Here is a 25,419-nt window from a genome sequence, read left to right on the forward strand (position 1 = left end):
TTGATGCCATCCTGTATATTAACCCTTGGCATTATTTCCTGAACTTTGAGGGTCCTATCGAGAAGTCATTGCCCATGGCTGTATGCTGGAGTGCTGACCTTACTTTTTCCTCTAGGACTTGCATGATTTCTTTTCTAATTCCTAGGTCTTTGATCCATTTCAAGTTGATTTTTATTCAGGGTCTGCTTTCATTCTTCTACAGATGGATACCCAGTTTTCCAATTTATTTATTTTTATTTTATTTTATTTTATCTATTTGTTAAAAAAAATAAAAAGGCTGTCTTTTCTCCAGGGTATGTTTTGGCAACTTTATCAAGGATCAAATGACTGTAGTTGTATGAGTTTGTGTGTAGATATACTTAAATTTTTTTTTTTTAGGCTGGGAGTATAGCTTAGTGGTAGAGCACTTTTTCAGCATACACAAGACCCTGGATTCCGTCCCCAGAGCCACCCCCCCCACAACACCCCCCTGCCAAAAATAATTCAAGTTTAGTGAGATATAATTTACATTCAACAAAACTCATCAATTTTAAGTGTAAGTTGAATTAGTTTCAATTCATTTCACACACACACACACACACACACACACACACACACACAGAGCTTTTGGTCCCAGGGATTGACCCAAAGTTTGCTCAGTCCTTTTTATTTTTTTATTTTATTTTGTGACAAGGTCTCCCTAAATTGCTGAAACTGTCCTCCTCCCACTTGCCATCTTCCTGCCTTAGCTTCCTGAGTAGCTGGGATCACATGTATGTACCACTGTAGCTGGCCATTTTTTTATACTTTTAATCACTCTAAATTTTTTGGAAATTTTTTCTTAGGGATTCAGAGATCTAAAGAAAATCGAATGCCTGCCATTTTTTCTTTTCTTTATGACCTACAGTTGTGTGTGTGTGTGTGTGTTTGTGTGTGTGTGTGTGTGTGTGTCTGTATGTGGGGGGAGGGTATTTTAATATCAGCTTCCTTAGAGTCCCCATGGGCCCATTTAGTTATATGTAGTTTGAATTAATTAATGAAAGAAAGAAGTGACAGTCTACCAATCTCTGCCTTTAGAGCCACCAGCAATAAATGCCCACAGGCTGCATCTGTTGCCCCAGAAGTTGCCATGAAGCCGCCGATGGTTGGGATGGAGATGAGGATTTCTCAGCTGGTCCCTTGCATAGACATATATGGAGTTTAACAATCTGCTTTCTCATTTGTGATTCCTTCATAAAGAGACCCCCATTTTAAGAGAATTACAGCATCCTGCAACGATCCATTCTTTGGGCCTGGCTCCTGTGCCCCATGTTTCCTCAGCCTTCTGCTGGGGTGTCCCAGCTGTCACTTGGTTACCTCTAGCAGCAAAAGCAGGATACTGACCCAAATTGTACCTGAGCTAGGGAATCAGGAGGGCTTGGAGGTTAGGTGAGAGGCCTGGGTGGTAGGAGATTACACTTCCCAGCTTAGCCCTGCAGGCCCACTCCCTAAGCCACCCTGAGCCTTGGCATTTCCTTCTGAAACATGAGGCGCAGTCGGAGGAGCCTTATACACAACACTTAATATGTGTCCGACTCAGAAGGACACAGTTTAGATATGTGGCCGTCTGGCTTTTCCCCCAAAACAATGTTTTCATAAGAATTTATAAAGGTTGGGCTAGGTGTATGGTTCAGAAGCAGAACATGAACCTGGGCTTAGTTTCCAGCATCAGGAAAAAAAAAAAAAAGTATTCAGGTCATATGTCGACATGATTGTTGTTAAGATGGTGACCTTTTTTTTTAAGTTGTCAATGGACTTTTATTTTATTTATTTACTTATATGTGGCTCTGAGAATTGAATCCAGTGCCTCAAAGATGCTAGGCAAGTGCTCTACCACTGAGCTACAACCCTAGCCCAAGATATTTTTTTCTTTTTAAAAAAAAATTTTTTTTAGTTGTTGATGGGCCTTTATTTTATTTATTTATATGTGGTGCTGAGAATTGAACCTAGTACCTCACACGTGCCAAGCAAGCGCTCTTCCACTGAGCTATAATCCCAGCCCCATGATGGTGACTTTTGAAAAGATGTTAGAGAAAAGCAAGAGCAGAGGGAAAGGGAGCCACAGGGTCAGGGGGAGGAGGATCCTATTAAAGGATGTTTACTCTGCAGTCAGCCCTACCACCACTTAGGCCACTGCCCAACCAGTAGCCTCCTCTGCCCCGGCTAGCCCTTCTTTAACATCTTCACTATTATCCTCATTTACAAATGAGGAAATTGAAGCTTCAGAGGTAAAGTGACTTGCTCCAGATTATCAGCTAAGAAATGTCTGGACCAAGATTCAGACTCCGATTTCCCTAATCTTAATACATGTGACTTTAAGGACACTACCTCCCTCCAAGACCTCAGCCTTCAATCTTCCTCTAAATTAGTCAGTAGACATAATGGGGGCGGGGATTCAACTGTTTCTACCCTCCCTCCTCTTTCCTTAGCCTGAGAGTCTGAAGCTGAAGGAAGAATCTTATGTTTTCTGAGCCTAGGGAGAATGCGATGCTTGAAGGTTCAGATAACTAATATTAAATTGACTATTATATGCCAGGCCCAAGGGGAATGTAAGGGTATCCCACAGAGCTGCAGGGATGCAAAACAAGCATCTACAGTGATATCAGAAAACTGCCAAGTTTTTTGCCAAGCATGATTGTGCATGCCTATAATCCCAGCAACTCAGGAGACTGAGGCAGGAAGACTGCGAGTTTGAGGTCAGCCTGGGCAACTTAATTAGAACTTGTCTCAAAAAAAAAAAAAAAAAATGGACTGGAGATATTACTCATTGGTAGAATGTCCCTGGGTTAAATCCCCACTACCAAAAACAAACAAACAAACAAACAAAAAAAGAAACAACCAAACATTTGCCAAGTTTTTAACACTGTTGTTGTGAAAAATAAAGATGGCTAGGGGTCAGCTGAGTCATAAAAGGGCTATAGCTTACTCTGGGCATTAAAAGCGGGGCAGGGTTTGCAAGCAAAGCAAAGCAACTGCATCTCTGGGGAAAGCGTTAAAATCAGAAGAGTCTGCAATTAAGGAAGTAGGCAGACCATGCTAACCTGTACCAAAATAAGACAAGTGGTGGAAGGTAAGCCTGGGTAGGAAGTACAGGGCCAACTACCAAAGGTTTGAAAGGCAGACAGTGAAATCTGGTGGAAGCTATTACAAGTTCTAGAGCAGTAACATGATGAAATGGAAATAGGAATATAAAAGGGAATTGTATACAATGGGAGTTAGTCAATACAAATTTTACAGTTCAAATAGAACAATTTCTGAAAGCATTTTCCTAAGTTGGATTTTCTGTGTAAGGTGTGTGTGGCACTAGGGATTGAACTCAGGGGCCCTCTACCATTGAGCTACATCCCTAGTCTTTTTTTTTAAGAGAGAGAGAGAGAGAGAATTTTAATATTTATTTTTTTAATTTTTTCGGCGGATGCAACATCTTTGTTTGTATGTGGTGCTGAGGATCGAACCCGGGCCGCAGGCATGCCAGATGAGTGCGCTACTGCTTGAGCCACATCCCCAGCCCCATCCCTAGCCTTTTTTATTTTTTGTTTTGAGACAAGGTCTCACTAAGATGACCAGGCTGGCTTTGAACTCATGATCTTCCTGCCTCCAGTTGCTGGGATTGCTGGTGTGCTCTACCAGGCCCAGCTATGTGGTGCAAGTCTATAAATTTTATTTACTTTCAGGTGAAGTAACAAAGGAGCCTGCCTCATCTTCTCTTAGGAAGCCCAACACCTGGGGCAAAACTCCCTGCCACTTTGTAGGAGACCTAGGCCTAATTGGCTTAGGCTTCAGCAAGCTTCTTCCCTTTGCTGTGAAACCTAAGCTTCATGGCTCTCTCTCTGCACCCTTCTGTCCTGCTTGGGAAACTTTCAGGCCTTGTGAGAACAAGGAAAGCCGATCTGGCTCCAGGAGAGCATCCTAGTTGAGCTCTCTGGGGGAACTCATGCTTCACCCCTGTCTCAGTCTGAATGTCTCCAAAAAGGAGCAGAGTGTGCTCAGCTGCCTCCATGGCTTGGAAAGGGATCGTGGAGCCTTCCAGCTCCTGCCTCCAAACACCAGCAAGACTCTTAGGAGACAATAGGCCATGATCTTCCTTGCTCCTCTTTTGAAACTAGGAAAGCAGGTACCTCTCAGACACCACCCAAGTGCTCCACCTGTTTCATTTTTAGCCCTGAACCCAACAAGTTAAATGGCCAAGGTCAGCCCGTGTCCAAGAAGATGGCTATTCAAGGACTTGGGCCTCTACTAATCTGTAAAATACTATAACCCCCTGCCCTTCCCTCCACAGGATGGCTATTAGGAGAGTGAACTAAGCATGCTGGTGTAAGGCCTTCCTAAAACTATATGCTCTGTGCACCTTCTGTGTAGTCATCACCATCCATTTGCAAATCTACTTCTAACCCAAGTTCATTCATTTTGGGGAAAAACTCTTGCAGTTTTTACCAAAGAGGTGTGAGTCTTCTAAGCCATTCCAAAGTTCAGGAGAATCCCTGTTGAAAACCTGTGTTCCTGGGGCCCCACTCTCCCCTCAGGCCAAGGGATCTGCATTACCCAGGGCCCAGAGCAATCTGACTCCACAATCAAGTGGTAGAACCACTGTTTTATAGTCTTGGGCAAACAGGGCCTGTCTGGGACCAGGAAGAGAAACAAGGCGATAACAACTCTCCAGGGGCCAGTTGGTGTGGGAGGGAGGGAGAAGTGGGAAGGGCTGTAGCCTTCAGCGGGCCCAATCTCAACTTCTCTGATAAGGAAATAGGGGCCCAGAGAGTGCAGGAGTCAGTCACCAAGGGCATTGTCTTACAGTTGTGTGTTGGTGGTTCCACACCTGTCTGGGCCACACCTCCTCCCAGAGGCCACTCAGTCCCTCTGAGCCCAGAGTTCCTTGTCTAGTGCAAGACTTGAGCTAAGCAGTCCTTTTCAAACTCCTCCTTTGACCTTTTCCTGTCTAGATATTAAATTTGTAATTTTAATTTCTGCAGACCAAATAGAACTGTGACTTTTCTCACAGGAAGAAAACATTTCTTTGGGACTTTAGGCTCAGGAGGCCTTTGTGCCTGGACCTTCTAACCCAGGCAGTCAGACGAACTCTCCCTGCTGAGACTGGCTCCCAGGGAGGTCTGACTCACCCCTTACCTCAGGGTGATTTCCAGCACGTTCTCCTGGTAGCTTTCAGCCAGCACAGAGCCGAGGGAGCCAGGGTTCCTGGCACAGATAGCACAGTCCATATACTTGTTACCAGGCTGGCAGGCAGCCCTGGAAAGGACTGGAGGTAGACCCCAGAGTCTGATGAAACCTAATTTTTATCAGAATCCATCCCCCTCCATCCCATTTTGGGACACTGATGAGATTCAACCAACTGTTTTAACAAACATGTTTATTAGAAAAGTAAAAAATATTGCATAGGTCTTAATACTTGAACATCAAGTGTATTCATGAACAGTGAGTATCTTCATGTAAACAGTTCTAGATGGAAGACCCAGATGGCACTCCTCTGGGGGAGGGGGTTCCAGCCCCCAGCCCCACTCAGCCCCATCCCCTCACAGTTCAACTCTCCAGAAATGGGGTGGGGATGGGGTGGACGCAGCTCCCAGGTGTATTTTTTTCTTCAAGTGTCAAAGATCTCAAGTGATCCCAACACCTGCTTTTCCTACTCTTACATTCATGCGTCTGTAAGATAGCTGCCTAGAACAGGTCAGTAGTGAAGCTCCAATCCGAGAAACAAAAAGATAAAAAAAAAAAAAAAATACAACAAACACACTTGGTCCCTTCAGACCATGATACAAACCACCTCCATGAACTCCCCCCTCCCTCCTGTCCACTACCATGAACACACAACCCTCAGAGGCCAGAGCAGCCCAGCTGCCCTCCTGCCTCTGTCACACCACTGTTGTTTTAACTGTCAGTAATAATAAAAATAACAAGGTACATGCTACATACACATCCAGCCAGAAGCCTGATTGGCCCCTAAGCCTTTGTTTCATGCTACAGTACTGAGGGGCATTTGCCCCACTGGGGAGCCACCTGTGCAAGACCCCATGAGCTTCCCAGGAAACACTAGTCCCCCACCTCCATCTCTTTCCCTCAGGTGGCTGTTGTCAGTCTTCTAACACAGGCATCAGTCCCTCAGCCCCTGCCTACTGGTCTCCAACCCAAAAGTTCCGTTGCCTCTGCCGTGGGGGGCACTGTGCCCCTCACCCAGGCCGAAGTTCAACACTCTTCAATGAGCAGCTGCTCTGAGCTGTACAGCTTCTTCTTGATGACTCTGAAGCCTGTGCTCAGCGTTAAGGACTGGCTAAAGCCAGGGACGAAGGGAGAGTTGGCGGAGCTGAAGAGCCCCTGGATCTTCGGCCAGAGGCGAGAGTCCAGGCGCAGCACGAGGGTCAGCTGGAAGGTGGGCACCAGACTGGGGTCGAGAGCCAGCTGGCCCACGCTGTGGCAGCTCTTGCCTTGCTCTACGCAGACGTCCAGCAGTGCCCCCCGCAGGCCGCAAGGCTCGCTGTAAGCCAGGCGCAGTAGTTCTTTGCCCACCTGGGTCACCAGCTGGCCGGGCATCAGCAGGCGAGCAGGGCGCCGAGAGCCCAGTCGCGCCTGGGACAGGCTCTCCTGTAGCAGCTGCATCAGGTTGGCACACAGGTGCTCATCCTCGGGGTCGCTGAGCAGCTCGAAGTCGGGAAGGGACACGCCATCCAGGTATGCCGAATCTGGAGGGGGAGCACACCAGGAAGGGTATTAGAGCAGCTTCCACAGAAGATACACAGGCGGGGGAGGTGCTTTTTTCTAAGAAAGCTGAGCTTCTGCCCAGTTCCCGCCCCGCATTTGTATACCCTCTACTCCAATACCCACGCCCCGGGCAATCTGGGTTCTGTTGGGATAGAAAACTAAAATGGTTCTGACCCCTTCCAGTGCGGTGCTTCCTCACCTCCCCGGACCCTCGTCTCGTTCAGCACCAGCCCACTGCTCACCTTCCTCCGGCCCGAAGCCACTGTTACTGCTGTCCAGGGACTCGCAGTCCGAGCTCTCCAGGCTCGCGCAGCGGTCTAGCCCCTCCTCTCGGGCCGCCGACCCCCAGGCTGAGCGCAGCGGCCGATCTGGGGTGGGAGTTCGAGACGCGGATGAAGAAGAGGAGGACGAGAAGCGGTCCCAAAGACTAGGCATGGTGAGGTCAGACGCCAGGACGTTTGCTGATGTGCTCAGTATCCCGGAGCTCAGAAGCCGCTGAAAGACAAGAGGGACACCGCGGAGCGTCAGTCTGGGGGCTGAACAAGACTGCGAGCTCTAGGACCAGTACCGCCGAGGCCGTCCCACGCAGAGAACGGTACACGCAGAAGGGCCACTCACCAGCTAGTGCGGTCAGCGAGAATTGCTGGGACAAGTGCGTCCTGCCGCTTGAATGGGTGCGCGAACTGGTGCCAACCACCGAGCGCTGCCCAGACCTGTCCCTTCAACCCACTCGCACCTCCCCCTTAGCCTGCTGAGATCCCTAGCACCAGCGCAGAGCAGCCTATAAGGTCTAGAGCGGCGAGGCCACGCCCCCTTCCCACCACGGCCCAATCCAGACCCGGGAGTGTGGCCCACCTCGGCCAATGGGCTTCCGGCGCACGTTCGCAACGTTCTCTCCTGCCCGGTGACAGCGGCTTGGCCCCGCCCCTCTTGAGCCCCGGAAAGCTCCGGGCCGAACACCGAGCCGTGGCCACTCCCCTTTTCTGGAAGGGATCCGCGGCGGCTGCAGCTGCCAAGGTCCCTGAGGGCGCTCGCGGCAGGGGAGGATCAAGGAAAGACTTGTTTATTATAGGGTCGCGTTGCTGGGGGAGGGGGTAGCCTGTGACCGAGCTCGAGGGAGACTGGAGAACTTGGGGGGCGGCGGGCAGGAAAAACAGTTACCCCTAGCATCTGGGAGCCTGAGACTCAAAGGCACAACTGGGCTCACAGTGGATGCCTGTGGGACCGCGGCGCGGGGGGCAGACGTTAACCCGGCCACCTCTCGCGCACGTATTCCACGCCGTCCTTGCGTGGAGAGGATCGGGATGGGGGGTGGAATCCAAAGACTGAGCAACTCTGAGCTCGGTGCTTCCGCTCCCCGCGGTCCCACCTGCCTGTCGGCTGTTACCCTAGAGCCCCAGAGGATGGGTTCTTGAGATCCGTGCCCCCAAACGAGCCTAGTCCCCTGTCCTACCCGCTCCCATTGCGCTGCTGTTCCCAAGGAGAAGCCTTGGGTAGGTGGTCAGAGGAATTCGTTTCTGGGCTTGGGCTCCTGCCCCCTGGCCCAGCGGCCGAGAACAAGGACCCACAACAGACCGACACACTGACCCATCCGCGGGCCCTAGGGACCGACAGCAGCGCTGCCCGGCCTCCCCCGCCTGCAGCGGCGAGAGGGGGCATCCGCCAGGTCCTAAAGCCCTTTGTTCCCGCTTTGTCTAAAAGACTCAGAATTCATCAAACCGGGAACCGATATCTCAGACAAGCATTGCAGAGAGTGCAATGGCCATCCCCGGTTTCGTCATTCAGGCGGGGCCACAGGAAATTTGGCCTGGCAGCGATGCTCTAGGGCTGACAGTGGGTTGCTGGGGGTGGGAGGAGGTTTGGACGATCTCGACCTTTATTCGTTAAAGGTTTATCAATCCGGGACACGCGGACACTGATGGAAGAGAGAACCAAACTTACATCAGACACTCTGGACCGCCGGTAGGAGCGAAACCAGATCAGACAGACGAGCCTCGCTCCAGGGCAGGCTTGCGCGTGACATGTGACACATGCCAAAGAAGTCAGGCCACTGCCATCTCCAGCCCCACCACACCCCCACCCCAAATTTAATTTTTTTTTTTAAAGTCCGACCTATGGGGGCTGGGATTGTGGCTCAGTGGTGGAGCGCTCGCCTAGCACGGGCGGGACCCGGGTTTGATCCTCAGCACCAAATAAAGATAAAGGCATTGTGTTGTGTCCATCTACACCTAAAAAATAATATTTTTAAGAAAACAGTCCGACCTACTGACCATGGGGCAAACTAAGACTTAGTACCGCAAAGGGCGGAATACAAGCCCTGCATTCCTACTCTCATTTTACAGGTGGAGAATCATTTTAGGGGGCAAATTTATGGGAAAAAAATTAGGGGCCCTAGATTAGGAGACATCTTAAAAACAGCTGCAGAATAGAAGAGTCTTTAGCCCTGAGGCTTCCAAGGCCCGAACACTGACCACCTCTTCCTATGCCTCTTTCTATCCTTTAGGCTCCACCACTTGCTGGGAGCCTTAAAGACATCAGATCAAGGTGATGAGATGAAGGACGAGGAGTTGGAGCAAATCACCCATGACTGAGGGGGAAAGAAGAGTTGGGGATGTCTTGTGTGAGTGAGTCTTCCTGTTGCTCAGGAGAGGAGATAAGGGAATTAATCTACCAGAGCAACATCCATTTCTCCCACCAGGCTAACTGAGCTGGGGACACCAGGCCAGCTGAGCATAGACTAAAGTGGTTTTCTTTTTCTTCCATTCCCCTCTCACCCCAGGGCTTGGATCCAGGCTTGATGCATGCACAGCATGTGCTGGACCCTGAGCTTCACCTCTAGCCCTTCTTTTCCTTTTTTCTCCTTTTTTTCTTTTTGACAGAAAAAAAGAAAAGAAATATATCAGAAAAATCTGGAACATTAATCAAGAAAAATAGAAGAAATTAAGCAGATAGTAATAAGCGAAGATATCCAAAGTCAGTTTGGGAAGGTCAGTTTATTAGGAATCACTCATTTATCCAACAAACACCATCATGGACTATATGCCTAGAGGTGTGCCCGGCATCTTTTTTTTTCATTCACTGTCTCTTTAATAACTGTTAATAAAAGAGTTTCTCACAAATGGAAAGTGTGATGTTAATAGGCACTGGGTAATTTTCTTTTCAAAAGAAATCTGTAGGGCTGGGTCTGGGGCTCAGTGGGAGAGTGCTTGCCTAGCATGCATGAGGCACTGGTGTTGGATCCTCAGCACCACATAAAAATAAACAAATAAAATGAGGGCATTCTGTCCATCTACAACTACAAAAAAAAATTATTAAAAAAATCCCCAGAAATCCGGGCTGGGGTTGTGGTTCAGTGATAGAGTGCTCCCTAGCAAGCATGGGGCACTGGGTTTGATCCTCAGCACTATATAAAAATAAAATAAAGATATTGTGTCCACCTAAAACTAAAAAATAAATTAAAAAAATAAATCCATAAATGTTGCTCCCTTCTCCCTACCCCACCGCCTTTCTCCAATCCTGAAGACTGATGTGTTTACCATGAACCATATCTCCAGCCCTTTTTAAAATTTTGAGACAGGGTCTTGTTAAGTTGCCCAGGATGACATCTTATTTGTGATCCTTCTGCCTCAGCCTCCCTCAGAGTTGTGTACCACCCTCTCTGGCTGGTTTCTCTTGCTTTTTAAGTGGGTGTGGGTGGGTGTGGGAGGACCAGGGTCCTAGCCCTGGAGGTGTTTCCCAGACTAGGAGGGAGTCTGTCCCAGGATAACAAAATCCTGCTAGAAGAACTGACAGAGGCTTAGGATGGGGGCTCACTTGTCTTCCCCTGTGTGACCCACACACTGAGATGGAGGGGGACAAGGCCCTATATCTGGTCTGCCAGGAGAACCTTTGAACCTAGAAGAGGGATTCCTTAACCTGTCTAAGGAGATGGAGAGAAGGGTCTCTAGAGCTGGAAAGCCTTTATCATTGCATCACTCACTCACTCTTTCCTGCCCTAAACACTGCCCCTCCTCCCCCGCCCCCGGGGAGCCTTTCTGGAAAGGGCAGCTCAGCTTCTAGCCTCTGAACCAAGCCTCTGCAGAGCCCTCAGAAAACCTGTGCACTTACATTTGGTGTTTTCCCCTCATGCTCCTACTGCCCTCAGCCAAAGCTGGCTGCAGGTCAGGCTTGCCTGGACCTGCTTGCGACCTGCTTCCACCAGCGCCCCTACCCCAACCCTTCACCCTTAGGTGTCCTCATCAAGTCACTCTCACACCCTGTGTATATCTCTTATTAATGCTTGTTTCCACTTGGAATGCTCGAGGATAGTGTTCTGCTCGTCTTGCAGTAGCCTGCACTGTACCAGGTGCCTAGTAGAGGCTGGGTCAGTGTCCCTTGGATGAATAATGAATGAACGGATAAATGGATAGCCAGGTGAAGCGCGAAGGTGGCTTCTTCCAGAATTGCAAAGATCTACACCTGGATAGCCAGGATCTAGCTGGGCCAATGGGATGGCCCTTCATAGGACCTTGATGCTACCTTCCAATCCCCTTTCTGACAAGCACTGCCAAGGGCCTTGGACATGTTTGAACATTTCATTTTTCAGGTGGGGTCTGGAAGCAAGGCTTCTAAGCAACTTGGTTTTTTCCAGCTGGAACATAGGTAGCAACCCAGGAAGCTAGGGAGAGATGACACAGTACAAAGGACTTTCCCTTTAAGAATTAAAATGGTACTGGGGGTGGGGGCTGTGCTGGGGATTGAACCCAGAGCTCACACCTGCTAGACAAGTGCTCTATACCCCCAGCCAAAATATTTTTAATTGAGGTGAAGATCATATAGGAAATTAACCAGTTCAAAGTAAACAATTAGGGCTGGGGATGTGGCTCAAGCGGTAGCGCGCTCGCCTGGCATGCTTGCGGGGCCCCGGGTTCGATCCTCAGCACCACATACAAACAAAGATGTTGTGTCTGCCGAAAACTAAGAAATAAATATTAAAAAATTCTCTCTCTCTCTCTTTAAAAAAAAAGTAAACAATTAGTACATTCAAAATGTTGTGCAACTGTCACCTCTGTATAGTTTCAAAACATCATTATCCTCGCAAAGGGGACAGTGTACCCATCAAACAGTCACTCCCCTCAAAACATCTTTGACGTTTATGTTCCTTGTTGGTGGGGTTGGGGGCTGCTTCTGAGTGGCTTACTCTGGAGAGTAGTGTTCCGGGGATCACTTACCACTCACTGCCCAATTCGCAACATGGACTCTACCTTGAGGTGACCCTGGTAGGAGACTAACCAGCCACCTTGCAGGAGTGGGCTGTCATTGTGGCCTAGGCAACCCAGACCTCTGGAGCTGGTGACCAAGCCCCACGTTCCAGCCTCTGTGTCCTGGGCCCTGACCATGCAGAAACCCTCTTTCTGGGCTGTGCTCTATTCCCGTGGGACCCACTGCAGCCTGCAATTTAGAGTCAATGAGCACTCCCTCCCTGCCACCTGCCCCTCCCTGTGCAGGCGGTTCCTGTCCCATGCACCCGTTCCCAGGGCCTCGGTCTGGCACATTGCCCCAGTCGGGTTTGGGAAGTTAAACCAGATCTTGGAGTGGGGGTGTGATTCTGGGAACCCGAGAATTCAAGATGGGAACCCCCGAAGGCCAGCTAGCTCGCCTGCATGGCTTATAGTGTCTTCTCAGCTCTTTGGAAACTTCTGACTGGGGGTAGTGAAGGTGGAGTGGGGAGACCGCGGGTCAGGGCTGCGGGGAGAGGCTGGAGTGTTGGTAGGAGGTGGAGACAAGAAGCCAGCAAAAGTCTTTCCAGGCCTTCTCTGGCTCTTTTACTTAAAACAACAACAAATAACTTGGTCAAAATAGCAAGATTATAAAATGCACCTGGCTTAGTAAAATGGTTTTTGAAAAGCTGGCGCCAGCCGGGGGTTTCAAGTAGGATTTTGATTGTTCTACTGAAGGGTGAGTTAAAGACTCAGTGGGGAGTCTTTTTGCAAATGAAGCTGCTTTTTGAAATGGAAATACTAACAATACAATGTATTGCAGCCTTTCAAAGAAGCTTTTAAAATTTGTTAGCTGCGAGCACCCTGAGGAACAAATATAGTGACTTCTACAGACCGGACACTGAAGCCCAGAGAGCCCAGTAATCCTTCCATCAGCCTGGGGCTTTCAAGTCTGATTCATAATTGGAATCAGGGGCTTGGGCTGTAGCTCAACAGTAGAGCTCCAGGTTAGCATGCACGAGGCCCTGGTTCAATCCCCAGCGTGCCCGCGCGCACACCACCCCCCAATCGGAATCAATGGGGGAGGTCATTTCCACAAGCCCAATCTGAATGACTGGGCAGGTTAGGTGTGATCCTATTATACAGAATTATCTGGGTAATTCTGGGCTCATCTTTAGCACAGACATGACTGTTGATCTCTCAGGCAGAAAAACAGGGCCTGGAATGAAAGCTGGGTAGCTCGCCGGACTATCAAAGGGCCTCCTTGTGGAGGCAGGGTGGGTTATGGGTGGGTGAGGGCATACAGCTTCGGAGACAAGGCCCACACATGACAATAGTGAGCTCACAGATAGCCAATTCTGTTGGAGTCTTAAGTTCACAAGAAGTCATTTCCTCTGGGGACAGGGCAGAGGTAGTGTTAACCCCACAAAGGGTTGGCTTGATAAACCACTCATGCCCACCGACTGGAAAAACAGCTTAGGATTCTGCAGACCCACGTTTATTACCAGCAATAGCAAAGGTCCAGACAGCCCACGAGAATAACCCAGCCTTCTTGTCTCATTCCCACCAGCCAGGGTGGTCAAGGGAGTTGCCTGAGGGACACAGCCAGATTTAAAACCTCATCCTTCTATCTCTTCCTTAACCTGTGGTTCTCTGGAAACCCCTCTGTTTTTGGTAACAGCTTTCTGCCAGTTTACTTCCATCCTGGGACAGAATCCTCGAAAGAAAGCAATGAAGTGGGAGGAGGGGTAGGCAGCCCCCTCTTTAGTTAGTACCTGAACCTAAGCTAAATGGCTGGCCACTTCCTGGAGGCCAGCCCAGGCCCTGTGGATCAGGGACAGAAGTTAGTAGGCTGTAGCCTTGATGCAGTCCCCAGGAAGCATAGCATGTCTTTGAAGCCCAGTGTTTTTATTAAAAACAAACAAACAAACAAACAATACAACTCTGCATTCTATTTTATATTTTATCTGTTAATTTTAGTAGCAAACTTTTAAATTACTAGGGACATGAATCTCTCCCAGCAAAAATATTTTAATAAAAAGAAAGAAACACTGTGTTTATCCTGTGGCTTTATGAAGTTTTGAGATTTTCATAACCCAGTTTTGGAATTCAGAGCTACAGAATCTCAAAGGCCTCTTCAACCTCCACAAGGACCCTAGCAAGGGAAAAAGATATAACAAGTTCAGTGGACCTGCTGTTCCCAAAATTCCAGGCCAAAAAAAGAATAAGAAAAAAAAATGACCAGGCCTGGCCTGCAAGGGGTTCACAGTCAGGGGTCTGGAGGAGGCCTACCCTACTGGAGAAGGCATTTACAGAAGGCTCAGCACTTTTTGAGGTTTCCAACTGTCAAATATCAAAGGGGGAAGAGGGAAAGGATGGACTTTGTTCCTCCAGCTAGAGAGCTGGGGGTGACAGCAAGGATGATCAGATGTCACGGTGTGGGCAGCCAGAATCCAGTCTTACAGATGGCCTAGACAGCCAAATGAGCTTACTTTCTTTCTCTCCTTTTTTTCAGAGGAGAAACTGTGTGTGTGTGTGTGTGTGTGTGTGTGTGTGTGTGTGTGTGTGTGTGTGTGTAGGGGTTTGGTCCAGCCCCTGGGTTTCCCAAAGGGCTCAGGTGAGTAGGACCAGATTAGGATGCTTCAGCACAGACAATTAATTGCTCTCACTTTTAGGACTCTGGCAGTAGAGTGAACTTTAAAGATTTTAAATGTTAGGGCCAGCAGGCCTGGGGAGTACCCTGTCTGTCTCCACTCTACTGGTGAGGAGCTGAGCTGCAGGGCAGGGAGCCTTAGGAGATGCAGTTAGGCCTCAAGTTAGGCCTCAGGAATTTGGCTTTCCCCTCCTGGGAACTCCTTCCTCACCCCTTTGTCAAACCTCTAACCTCACCCACGAAATGCATTTTTATCTCCAGTGACCTTAGAAGTCAAAGGCTTGGGAAACTCAGGTCTATGCAAAAAGCAGCAGCCCAGGGTCTGCATTCTGGACCTTTCTTTGGAATTCTTGAACTGGCAGTTGGTAGGAGCTGCCAGTCCCACCTGGCAATTTTGCCACCTCCTCACAAAGCTCTTGAACCCACATGGGGCTCTCCATGTTTTTTCAAAAAACAGTCTCATATCCTTTAGGATTTTTACACCTCTGCTAATAAAAGTAATATTTATGTAGCATATGTAGGTAGGTCAGGCTCATCCGTGTTATTTTACAGGTGAGAAAATGAAGAAAGTTCAGATGGGTATGGTGACATGCCCAAGGTCACACAGCCAGTCAGCAGGCTGGAGCTGACTCTAGACTTAGGCAAATTTCCTGATCCTTGGCCACCAAGGCTCTTAGTTATGAGCCAAAAGGGAATGTAAAGGCCAGAGGTGGTGGGAGTGTTGAATGGGGTGCAGAATAGGTAGAGTGGACACCTGCAATCCTATGCAGTTATTGACACAAAAACTTTCTCTGGGGTTGGCTCTTGTTTTATCTGATCAAGTTCTTCCTCCTCTTGCAGAATTCAGCAGGGCCCAGCAGTGCTGACTCAAATGGCTAGGCAGATTGACACCCAGGGGTTTCCCTCTGGCCAGACACCTTCAGTTCCAGAAGTGACAGTGATTCTCTCACCACATCACCCTCCCAGAATCCTCTCCTTGAGGACTCTGGCGCCCCACAGCAAGAGCCATCTGGGAAGTGGTGTGTGAGAAGAGGGGCCCCTTCTGGCTCCAGCTGTTCCATTTATAACCCACAAAGGGACAGACTTTGACAGAGGCACCCAGGAGCCACTGCTGATTTTATTGTATTTTAATTTAAAAAACAAATGCAGAAGCCGGTCCTGGTGGCGCATGCCTGTGACCCAGCTACTGGGGAGACAGAGAAGGATGATCCCAAATCCGTGCCCTGGCTAAGCAATTTAGGGAGACCCTGTCTCAAAATAAAAAATAAAAAGGATTGGGATATAGCTCAGTGGTAGAGGACCCCTTGGGTTCAATTTCCAGTATCCAAACCAAAACAAAAATGTAGAGAAACACAAAACTTCTAGGGTCGGCTCTGGGAACTGGTGCCCCCAAGAGCTAACCCCACTTCCCTGCGGTCTGCAGTGGCTTGTCTGGGGCCAGCGGGGATCAGGGCAGGGAAGACCCCCAGGTCCCTCTCCCCTTCCCCCCCCACAGGCGAGGTGCGCCCTCAGGGGAGCCCGGCCGCTGAGGTGACAGATGCGGAGCAGCTGACTTGGGGGAGGGGTCGTTCCCCACCACCCCCTGCTGGGGGGAAGCGAGAACGTGACTTGGAAAACGTGCGTCTGGGGCGGTGGGGGGGACGGCGGGGTATAGAAGGCGAATGGGACGAGGAGAGGGGCGGGGCTGTCCGACCCCGCCTTCCCGCGAGAGAAGGTAGGCTCCGCCCACCGTCCGGCCGAGATGCTGAGCTCAGCGCTTCTGCGGCGGCGGCTGGGTGGGGGCAGGGCGGCGAGGCCGGCGCCTTTCTGGAGAGGGCCGCGGAGAGGGCGAGGGGGAGGGGAGGGGAGGGGAGGCGGGGAGGCGGAGGAGGCCCTCGCAGCCCCGAGGCTGTAAGGACGGGGTCCTGCTAACAAAGCCATCTCTGTTGGGGTGGGGGAGGCCTCCTGGGTACACACACAACCTAAGGGGGGTGTGGGGGGTTATCTGTGACTCACCCCAACCCTGACTTGGCCCTTCCGAGAGGCCAGCTGCAGTGCTCTCTGACCTCGGGATTTACTCGGTGGTGTCAGGGTGCTGGGTGCGGGGCCTGCCTTCGTAGTGGGGCCTTTCGGCACCGCCCCGGCCGCCCCCAGCTAGTACTGGCAGGAACTTTTATTTCAGGCAGCCTTGTAAAGAGCAGAGCAGAGGAGCTTGGGAGGGGAAGCCAGCAAACCCTTTGTCCCCACCTGGCACAAATGGTTCCCCAGGCCAAGTGGGTGGGGGCTATTTTTGAGCTGACCTACATACCTATTTGCCTCTTTATCTTTTTATTATCACACATGGTTATTATGGGAGCTTTTCTTTAGCACTTGGTGCAGCCTCCGTGTTTGCTGAGGGCTGCACAGCTAAGCGTGTTGCCTCACTCACCAGGAAGTTTTAAGAGTGTCTGGACCTGGGAAGAAGGGCATCCACAGGCCTGCGGAAGCTTCCCCAAGCTCTTTCCCCGTGAAACAGCACCCCAGCCCTGAGACAGCAGACTCCAGAACTGGGCGGCCCCGATTCAGATTTGGATCACACTGTCTCTGGGTTTTCCCGGGGACTGCCTAAAGCTTGGGCCTTTGTGTTTTGCCAGGTTTGACACTGTGGTCCTGCAGCCCCAACCTACAGGTTTCCTTTACAGATGCAGGGACAGAGGCCCAGGGAGGAGTGGGCAGACCTGGTTTGGGATTTGCTGCACTGATTGTAGAAACGCCTCTATTTTCTTAGGTCCAGGTAAAGAGAGCTCAACCTTTTGTTTGCCTTTGCTCAGCTTCTCTAGGGCCTCCCTCTCTGAACCTTTTAATAGCTCTCCTTTGCCTTTAGAGTAAGTCCCTCTCCTTGCCTCAGCCTAGCAAACCTCCAGGGCAGGCCCTTGCCTATCTCTAGGTTCATCTCCCTCCCACAGCCTAGGAGGGGGAAATCACATATGGTTCTAATTATCTCCAAAAAGCTCTTAAATTTTTCATAAAGTACAGTATGCCTAGCTTTGTGTATACAGCTTTACACGGTAATATGTGTGCAAAATATATACAGCAACAGAAGGTGGATCATAAAGAGAACATCAACAAGTATAAGCATATAATTTACAGTATTTTATCATGCTAAAGAGAGACAGACATATAGACCTGGAAGTGAGACTGGCAGAAGTAACAGTAGATTTCTATCTTGTCTTATCTGGTGCCCCATCTGGGGCAAGAAATCCTTGGCCCCTGAGAAGAGTGGGGGGAGGGGATGCTTGCACACATTAACCTTTCTTTCATTGGGATTTTCCTTTCAACACTGATATAATTGGCTTTGCCCAGATTCCCTGTACCCTGAGGGATGCCATTCCTCTGTGGTCTCAATTCCCTTCCAGCTTGTTCCTACCATCACAACAATTACAGTCAGCCCTCCATATCCATGGATTTGACCAACTGTGGATTGAAAATATTGAGGAAAGGGGCTGGGATTGTGGCTCAGCGGTAGAGCGCCCCCCTAGCATGGGCGGGACCCCGGTTGATTCTCAGCACCACATAAAGATAAAGGCATTGTGTTGTGTCCATCCACACCTAAAAAATAAATTTAAAAAAAAAGAGGAAATATTCAGGAAAGATAAATCAGGTCTGTATTGCACAAGCACAGATGTTTTTCCCAAACAATGTAGTATAACAACTATTTACAGAGCATTATATTGTTAGGTATTGTAAATAACCTAGAGATGACTTAAAGTATATCAGAAATTAGGCATAATTTATTTTCAAATCTTATGCCATTTTATATAAGGGACTAGAGTGTGGGTGGGTTGTGTTATTAGCAGAGAATCTGGAACCTATTCTTCATGGATATCAAGAACAACTGTACTAGCTGAACACAGTCACACATGCCTGTAATCCCAGAGGCTCAGGAGGTTGAGGCAGGAGGATTTCGAGTTTGAAGCCAGCCTCAGCAACTTAGCAAGGCCCTAAGGATATGGCTCAGTGGTCAAGTTCCCTGGGTTCAATCCCTAGTTAAGAACAACTGTATTCCTCTCAGATGCCCTTCTCCCTGGCACCCACAGTGCCAGCTCATCTCTCTAGGCCAGGGTCCTTCAGAAAGCCCTCCATGAACAGATTTGGGAAGCTCAAGTCCCCTTCCTGGGGAGTGAAGTACAGGGCGTCAAGGCCAGAGCAGGTGCCGCTGACATGGCGGCAGCTGAGTTGCTTTCTTCTCACTCATTAGCTTATATTGAAATGATTATGTCCTGGGTCTGATGCCCCATCAGACTGAACTCCTTCTAGTGAACATATGTTTTAAAATCTTTAAACATCTCCCCATTCCCACATAATTCCCTTCTACACTCCCCTTCTGTTCCAGCGTCAGAAACCTATGGTACATGCACAGTGAGTGTTTGATCCAGAATTGATGATCCAGAATTGAATGGAACTAGAACCTACCAGTGACTCCAGGGCAATGTGGAATCAGCAAGAGATCGCCCCTGACAGTGGAGAACTCTGTTTCCAATGAACTTGGATAACATTTATTATTGTCATATAAAGTTAAAATTGAAAGGGGGATTTCCCTTATTGCACATTGGAGGAGGCTAAGTGGGAAGTGCCAAGAGTGACACAGGATGGGAACCAGATCCCATGGTCTGCTGGCATCTCTCCATTGTGCCTACCATCTCTTCAGAGAGCCTTCCCTGGTGGTCCCTGTCCTTCCCCTCCGTTGTTTTCTTTCAAAGAACTCACTGCATTGGTAATTGCAAGTATGTTTATGTGTGTCTGATGCCTGACTTTCCCACTAAACTGCAAGCTGTGGGAGGCCAGGGGCTGTCTATTTCATCCTGAATCTGCCACTGTCCAGCCTGGAGCTTCCCAATAAATATGCCGGAAAAGAATGAGTGAGTGTCCATGTAGCCTGAGGCCTAAGAACATTTCCCTGGGACAGCAGCACTGAGACTGGCTCAAAAACTGCTGAGTTGACAGGCCTGGGGGGCACCTTGCCAGGAGCTCCAAGGCCACACCCTGTCTGGAGGAGGTAGGCCTGGGGGAGGTAGACACCTAGTGAATTACCTTGACACCAGGGAGAAGTGTAACCTGGGAATCTAGTAGTGGTGTAGATAGAGGATTGCAGGTTTGAGACCCAGGGTGGTAGACTAATTAGATAGCTTTTGCAAAAATGGAAAACCACCTCAATGTCTCTGGTGGGAAAACAGATAAATAAAGGATAGTACATCCAAGTAATGGAAAACTATCTAGTGTTAAAAAGGGAGAGGTAAACAAGACACAGTAGCACATGCTATAATCCCAGCCACTCAGGAGGCTGAGTCAAGAGGATCGAAATTTGAAAACAACCTCAGCATCTTAGCAACTTAGTGAAACATGTCTCAAAATAAAAGCATGAAAAGGGCTGAGGGTGTAGCTTAGTGGTAAAGCACCCCTGGGTTCAATCCCCAGTACTGAAAGGGGGAAATAAAAACAAGGGAAAGGTGACTGCTCAGGTGTATGTAGCTCAAAGGTAGAGTGCTTTACCTAGCATGCCTGAGGCCCTGGGTTCCATCCCAACACCTCAGCAACAACAGGAAAAACAAAATTAAAAAGGAGGGGAGAGGATATTTTTGAAAGGTGTCCAAGATACACTTGGGTGAAAAGAACAAATCACAGAACAATTTGTACACTTTAATCCCATTCTGGAGGAAAAAAAGAACATTCCCTTGAGGACCCATGCTCTTAAACATGCCAGTGGTCATCCAGGACACAGGGAGGCTGTACACACAGTTATCTCTGAGAGCTGGAGAGGCTTTTTTTTTTTTTTTTTGTACCAGGGATTGAACTGGGGATTAACTACTGAGCCACATCCACAGCCCTTTTTTATATTTTATTTAGAGACAGGGTTTTGCTGAGTTGCTCAGGCCTTGCTAAATTGCTGAGGCTGGCTTTGAACTCATGATCCTCCTGCCTCAGCCTCCTGAGCCACTGGAATTACAGACATGTGCCCAGTGGCGGAGTAGCTTTTACTTTTATTTTATACCTTCTGCACTGTTGGATTTCTACCATGAACATATATTACTTACATCAGATATTTTTTGTGGGGGTGGGGGCAGCTAGGGATGGAACTCAGGGCCTCGCACATGCTGGGTAAGCACTCCATCACTGAGCTGCATCCCTCTTCACAGCTTTTTCCCCAGCTCTCCCAGGACTGAGGGCCATGGGAAAAGAGGTGGGGTGACTATAACAGTGGAGGCCTAATGAGAAGTACTGCAGAGAGGGGAAACTGACAGATGGACAGGCGCCTAGAGGTGTGGGACATGGGAAGCATAGTGCAGTGTTGGAGAGGCTCATTTGAAGTGTCTGACCTTCTCTGTGCCAGTGACCCTGTGCTGAATCCAAGTCCAAGGCCAGGAAACTCTGACATTTGAGGAAGAAGGGCTAGGAAGAGAAGAAAGTCGACCTTTAGGACCCCACGGATTCCCTGGCCGTCAGCACCATCCTTCGGTACAGGCCGTTCTAGCTGCGGCAGGGAAACAAACAAACCCGGGAGGGGCGGGAGCCCAGGCGGGCGGGAGGGGACCGAGCTTTAGCAGTGGCGGTGAGGGCCCTCCTCATGCTTGTTTTGTGGCTGTCCGCCTGCAGGCCAGGCTAGCATCCAGGCCCAGGGTGAAAGGCCAGGACTTCTGGCCCCTTCTGGAGGCTCAGCCCCTTCCCAGGACCTGGAGCAGAGGAAGCCAGAACAATGCTGTTCTTGGAGAGATGGGGGGAGCACTGAGTCGGGGCTGGAGAAGGGTTTGGCTCAGATAAGCCAGTAAAAGCCAGCAGAAGGTCAAAGATAGAGGAATGTTCTGTGACTTTTAAGACAGCAGCTCATTTATCTCATAAACACTCGCTCAGAGCTCAAATCCAGTTGAAATACTGCCCTGCGCAGAGCTGGATAGGGACCTGCAAGGGGACTGTGCTTGGAGTCTTGTCGCCAAGGTCTTTCTGTGAAAGCCCCCCCATGAGCAGCTGAGGTTCATCGTATCTATTTAGTTTATTCTATTTATTTTTTTCTATTTTTTTAGAACCTTCTAAAGAGATATTTGTTCAAAGCAAGAAACCGAGGCTGGGCAGGATGGTACCTTGCATGATCACGGGTGGGAAGCATTCAAACTGGGATTCCTACCTGGGTGTGCCTACAGCCCACTTGTAATTTGGCTGCTTGGAGCTCAGAACACATTTTCCCATTGAAACAATGCTGTAAGTGGTGGTTTGGCTGCCCTGGTGGCCTGGCTCACCCGGGGGACAGCCAGAATTAATTCTATGTTTCACTGTGATTGTGGAGGAACCAGGCTTCTGTGGGCTCGCCTGGAACCCACAGGAAAGGGGAAGATGCATTGGAGGGTGTGCCCAGCTGGGAACTCTTGCCCTTCCTATAGCACCTGACTCAGGGCAAGCAGGGCGTATGGTGGCTCAGGAGCACTTGTCCATTTCTGGGGCATTGCCAGCAAACTTTGGAGGTTCTTCTGGGGCAGGGGCAAGTTATGAGATAGAGTGTGACCTGAGAAGGTGCGTTAGGTTTTCAGACTCTGGAAATCTTGAGTCCTTTCTCTTTCTTTCTCCATACAGTCATCTTCAGTTTTCTTCCTCTGGATGGAGCAGAGAAGGCAAGGTCTAGGGCTCAGGGCAGCTACTATGAGAAACTAGATCAGACCAAGTTTTACAGTGACTTCAGGGCAAGCATTCATTCAGCCATTCAACAGACATTTTTCGGTGGATGCACTGGGAACTATGCTCATTCCTTCATGGAGCTTCTGTAGCTCAAAGAATCCTAGACAGGAATGACTATGGGTCTCAGACCCAGAATCTTAGCATTGGAAGGAATCTTTTTATAGACAGGAATTGTAGTCATTCATTAGTTCAAGAAGACATGGGCTATTCTAAATACCAAAGATCCATAAATCCTGAACACTGAGGTCTAGAGAGGTGGGAAATGATTTGCTTAGTATCTTACTCCAAGGTCCTAGTGCCTGGGCCAGAACCTACCCCGAGCAGTGTCTCCCCTTGGCCTTCCTGTCTAAGTGTGTCCCAGCCATCTTTTAGGATTTTCCATGGTCCCCAGGACTGGGGCCTGAGGCCTAGGGACAGCCACAGAGAAGCAATGGATTTTTTTCTACCTGGAAATAATACGCCTGGGTGCTCCCCTGGAGTGGGGAATGAGGACTTTTCTTGCTGCTGGAGTTCAGAAGACTCCAAAGACTTTTCTCAGTTCTCCCAGTGAACCACTTGCTTTCTAAATCTAGGTCTTCAGAAGCACTTTTAGCTTAGCTTGACCTATTCTCCCAACCCTCCATCTGGTGAGTGAGTGAGTATGTGTGTGTGTGTGTGTGTGAGAGAGAGAGAGAGAGAGAGAGTGAGTGAGAGAGAGATACTAGATATTAAACCCAGGGGCATTCTACTACTGAGCTACATCCCCAGCTCCCCCTCCTTTTTTTTGAGACAGAGTCTCACTAAATTCCCAAAGCTGGCTTTGAAATTGTGATCCTCCTGCTTCAGCATCCCAAGTAGCTGGGACTATAGGCATGTGCCACTGCACCTGGCTCATTCTTTTTTTTAATTTAAAAAAAATTTTTTTTATAGTTGTAGATGGAGAGCATGCCTTTATTTAATTTATTTTTTTATGTGGTGCTGAGGATTGAACCCAGTGTCTCACACATGCTAGGCAAGTGCTCTGCCTCTGAGCTACAGCCCCAGCCTGACTCATTCTTTTTTTTTTTAGTTTTTCTGTGGACACAACATCTTTATTTTATTTTTATGTGGTGCTGAGGATCGAAACCCAGCGCCCCGCGCATGCCAGGCGAGTGCGTTACTGCTTGAGCCATATCCCTAGCCCTAACTCATTCTTTTTTAAAAATACATTTGAAGAGCTGGGGTTGTGGCTCAGAGGTAGAGCATTTGCCTAGCATGTGTGAGGCACTCGGTTCGATCCTCAGCACCACATAAAAATAAAATAAAGATATATATTTTATAAATATAACTAAACTATAAATATAACTATAACTAAAAATAATAAATATTTTAAAAAATACATTTGAAAACAATTTTATTGAGATGTAGTTGACATATAATAAACCTAAGCATATATGAAATATGCAATCTAAGTTTAACATTTGTGACTTGGCATATAATAATTGTCTACATAGCTAGGTACAGTTCATGCCTCTAATCCCATCTACTCTAGAGGCTGAGGCAGGAGGATCAAAAGTTTGAGGCCAACCTTAGCAATTTAGTGAGGCCCTGAGCAACTTAGCAAGACCCAGACTCAAAATAAACATTACAAGGACTGGGGATGTGGCTCAGTGTTAAAGTGCCCTGGGTTCAATCTCCAATACTCCCCTCACAAAAAATATATATATTTATGGGTTAAAGTATGATGTTTCAGTACATGTATACAGTGTGTAAGGATTAGATCAGGTTAATTGGTATAATTAGCACCTTAAACATTTATAATTTCTATGTGTTAGAAACATTCAAAATCCTCTCCACTAGTTAATCCGGACTATGCAGTTAATGGGCTTCAAGCATGGTCACTGAGCTGTGCTGTAGAATGTCAGAACTGACTCCTCACACCCACCTGCTCCCTTAGCCATGTTCTCTCCGTCCCTCTCCCCTCTGGCTAATTCTTGGCTTCCCCTTTGGGCCTTGGCTTAGTGACCTCTTCCTGGGGGAGGCCCTCCTGGCCCTCAGTGTCAGGTCTCTGCTCTGCGCTCATCCACAGCACTCCGGCCTTCCTAGCAGTACCAGGAGCCCTTGGTGTTCTTTTTCTTTCTTTTTGCCCCTGGTGCTGGGGATAAACTCAGGGCCTCACCATGCCAGGCAGACTCTCCTCAGCCTCTCGAGTAGAGTCACTGAAATTACAGGGGTGCACCACCATTCCCAGCGCCTCAGAATTATTCTTTTTTAAAAAAATATATGGGGCTGGGGATGTGGCTCAAGCGGTAGCGCGCTCACCTGGCATGCGTGCGGCCTGGGTTCGATCCTCAGCACCACATACAAAGATGTTGTATCTGCCGAAAACTAAAAAATAAATAAATATTATAAATTCTCTCCCTCTCCCCCCCCTTAATATATATATATATATAAATAATTTTTTTAAATTGTAGATGGACAGAATATCTTCATTTTTGTTTATTTATTTATTTATTTTTATGGAGTGCTGAGGATTGAACCCAGAGCCTCATGCATGCAAGGCAAGCACTCTACCACTGAGCCACGACCTCAGCCCCAGAATTATTCTCATTGGGTGTCTTTCTTTCTGCTGGACTGTGATCTTGAGGAGGGGCCTTCCCTATGTTGCTGTCCTTGTTGGGGGCAACTGTGTGCGCATTCTCTGTCAGTGCCAGGTACATTGCAGGTGTTCAGTGCACAGTTAGTGAATGACCATGACCCATGGCTGGAGGAAAGGTCTTCTGGTGAGAGACTCTCCTTGATTGGAGGGACTCTGCATACCCAAGGCCAAGGGTGTGGTTGGCTACAAAGATTACTTGGAAAGAAAGGCCTATCATCTAATAGGGGAATTTATAATCCAGAACATACTTTGAAAATTGCAAAACCCTCTAACAGCCAGAGAGCCTGTGGAGTGTGTGGTTTGGAGGTGGTTTGAGTGTGTCCCCCAGAGGTTCACGTGCTGGAAGCTTGAACCAGTGTGGGAGGGTGGGGGGAGTCTTGAAGAGGTGGGGTCTAGTGGGAGGTAATCAGGTCGTGGGTACTCAACCTCATGATTAGATGAACGAGCAAGGGTATTGTCATAAAGTGAGGTCATCCCACGTGCTCACCCCTTCTGCACAGGACTGATTCTATTTCCACTTCACTGCCATGTTGTAACACAGC

The 25,419-nt window shown here is 48.7% G+C and overlaps 1 protein-coding gene and 1 long non-coding RNA gene across 3 annotated transcripts; one reads left to right on the top strand and one right to left on the bottom strand.

The window, feature by feature from the left end:
• Nucleotides 1-5,366: 5,366 nt before the first annotated feature.
• Nucleotides 5,367-7,498, bottom strand: Ddit4 (DNA damage inducible transcript 4). Its single transcript, XM_027931289.3, has 3 exons — nt 7,348-7,498; nt 6,972-7,224; nt 5,367-6,710 (listed from the first exon to the last, which is right to left on the bottom strand). The coding sequence occupies exons 2-3, from the start codon at nt 7,162-7,164 to the stop codon at nt 6,217-6,219; spliced, it is 687 nt and encodes a 228-aa protein (XP_027787090.1). The 5' UTR covers nt 7,165-7,224; nt 7,348-7,498; the 3' UTR covers nt 5,367-6,216.
• Nucleotides 7,499-7,680: 182 nt separating this feature from the next.
• LOC114089443 (uncharacterized) lies at nt 7,681-9,848 on the top strand. 2 transcript variants are annotated; one of them, XR_011707321.1, is made up of 4 exons: nt 7,681-7,746; nt 8,619-8,691; nt 9,233-9,349; nt 9,609-9,848. It is a non-coding gene; the product is annotated as an uncharacterized lncRNA (long non-coding RNA). The 2 variants fall into 2 exon arrangements; XR_011707320.1 differs by lacking the exon at nt 7,681-7,746 and having other exon boundaries at nt 7,796-8,691.
• Nucleotides 9,849-25,419: the final 15,571 nt, after the last annotated feature.

This window comes from Marmota flaviventris, chromosome 4, assembly GCF_047511675.1.
Source record: "Marmota flaviventris isolate mMarFla1 chromosome 4, mMarFla1.hap1, whole genome shotgun sequence".
In the NCBI taxonomy this organism is placed as follows: domain Eukaryota; kingdom Metazoa; phylum Chordata; class Mammalia; order Rodentia; family Sciuridae; genus Marmota; species Marmota flaviventris.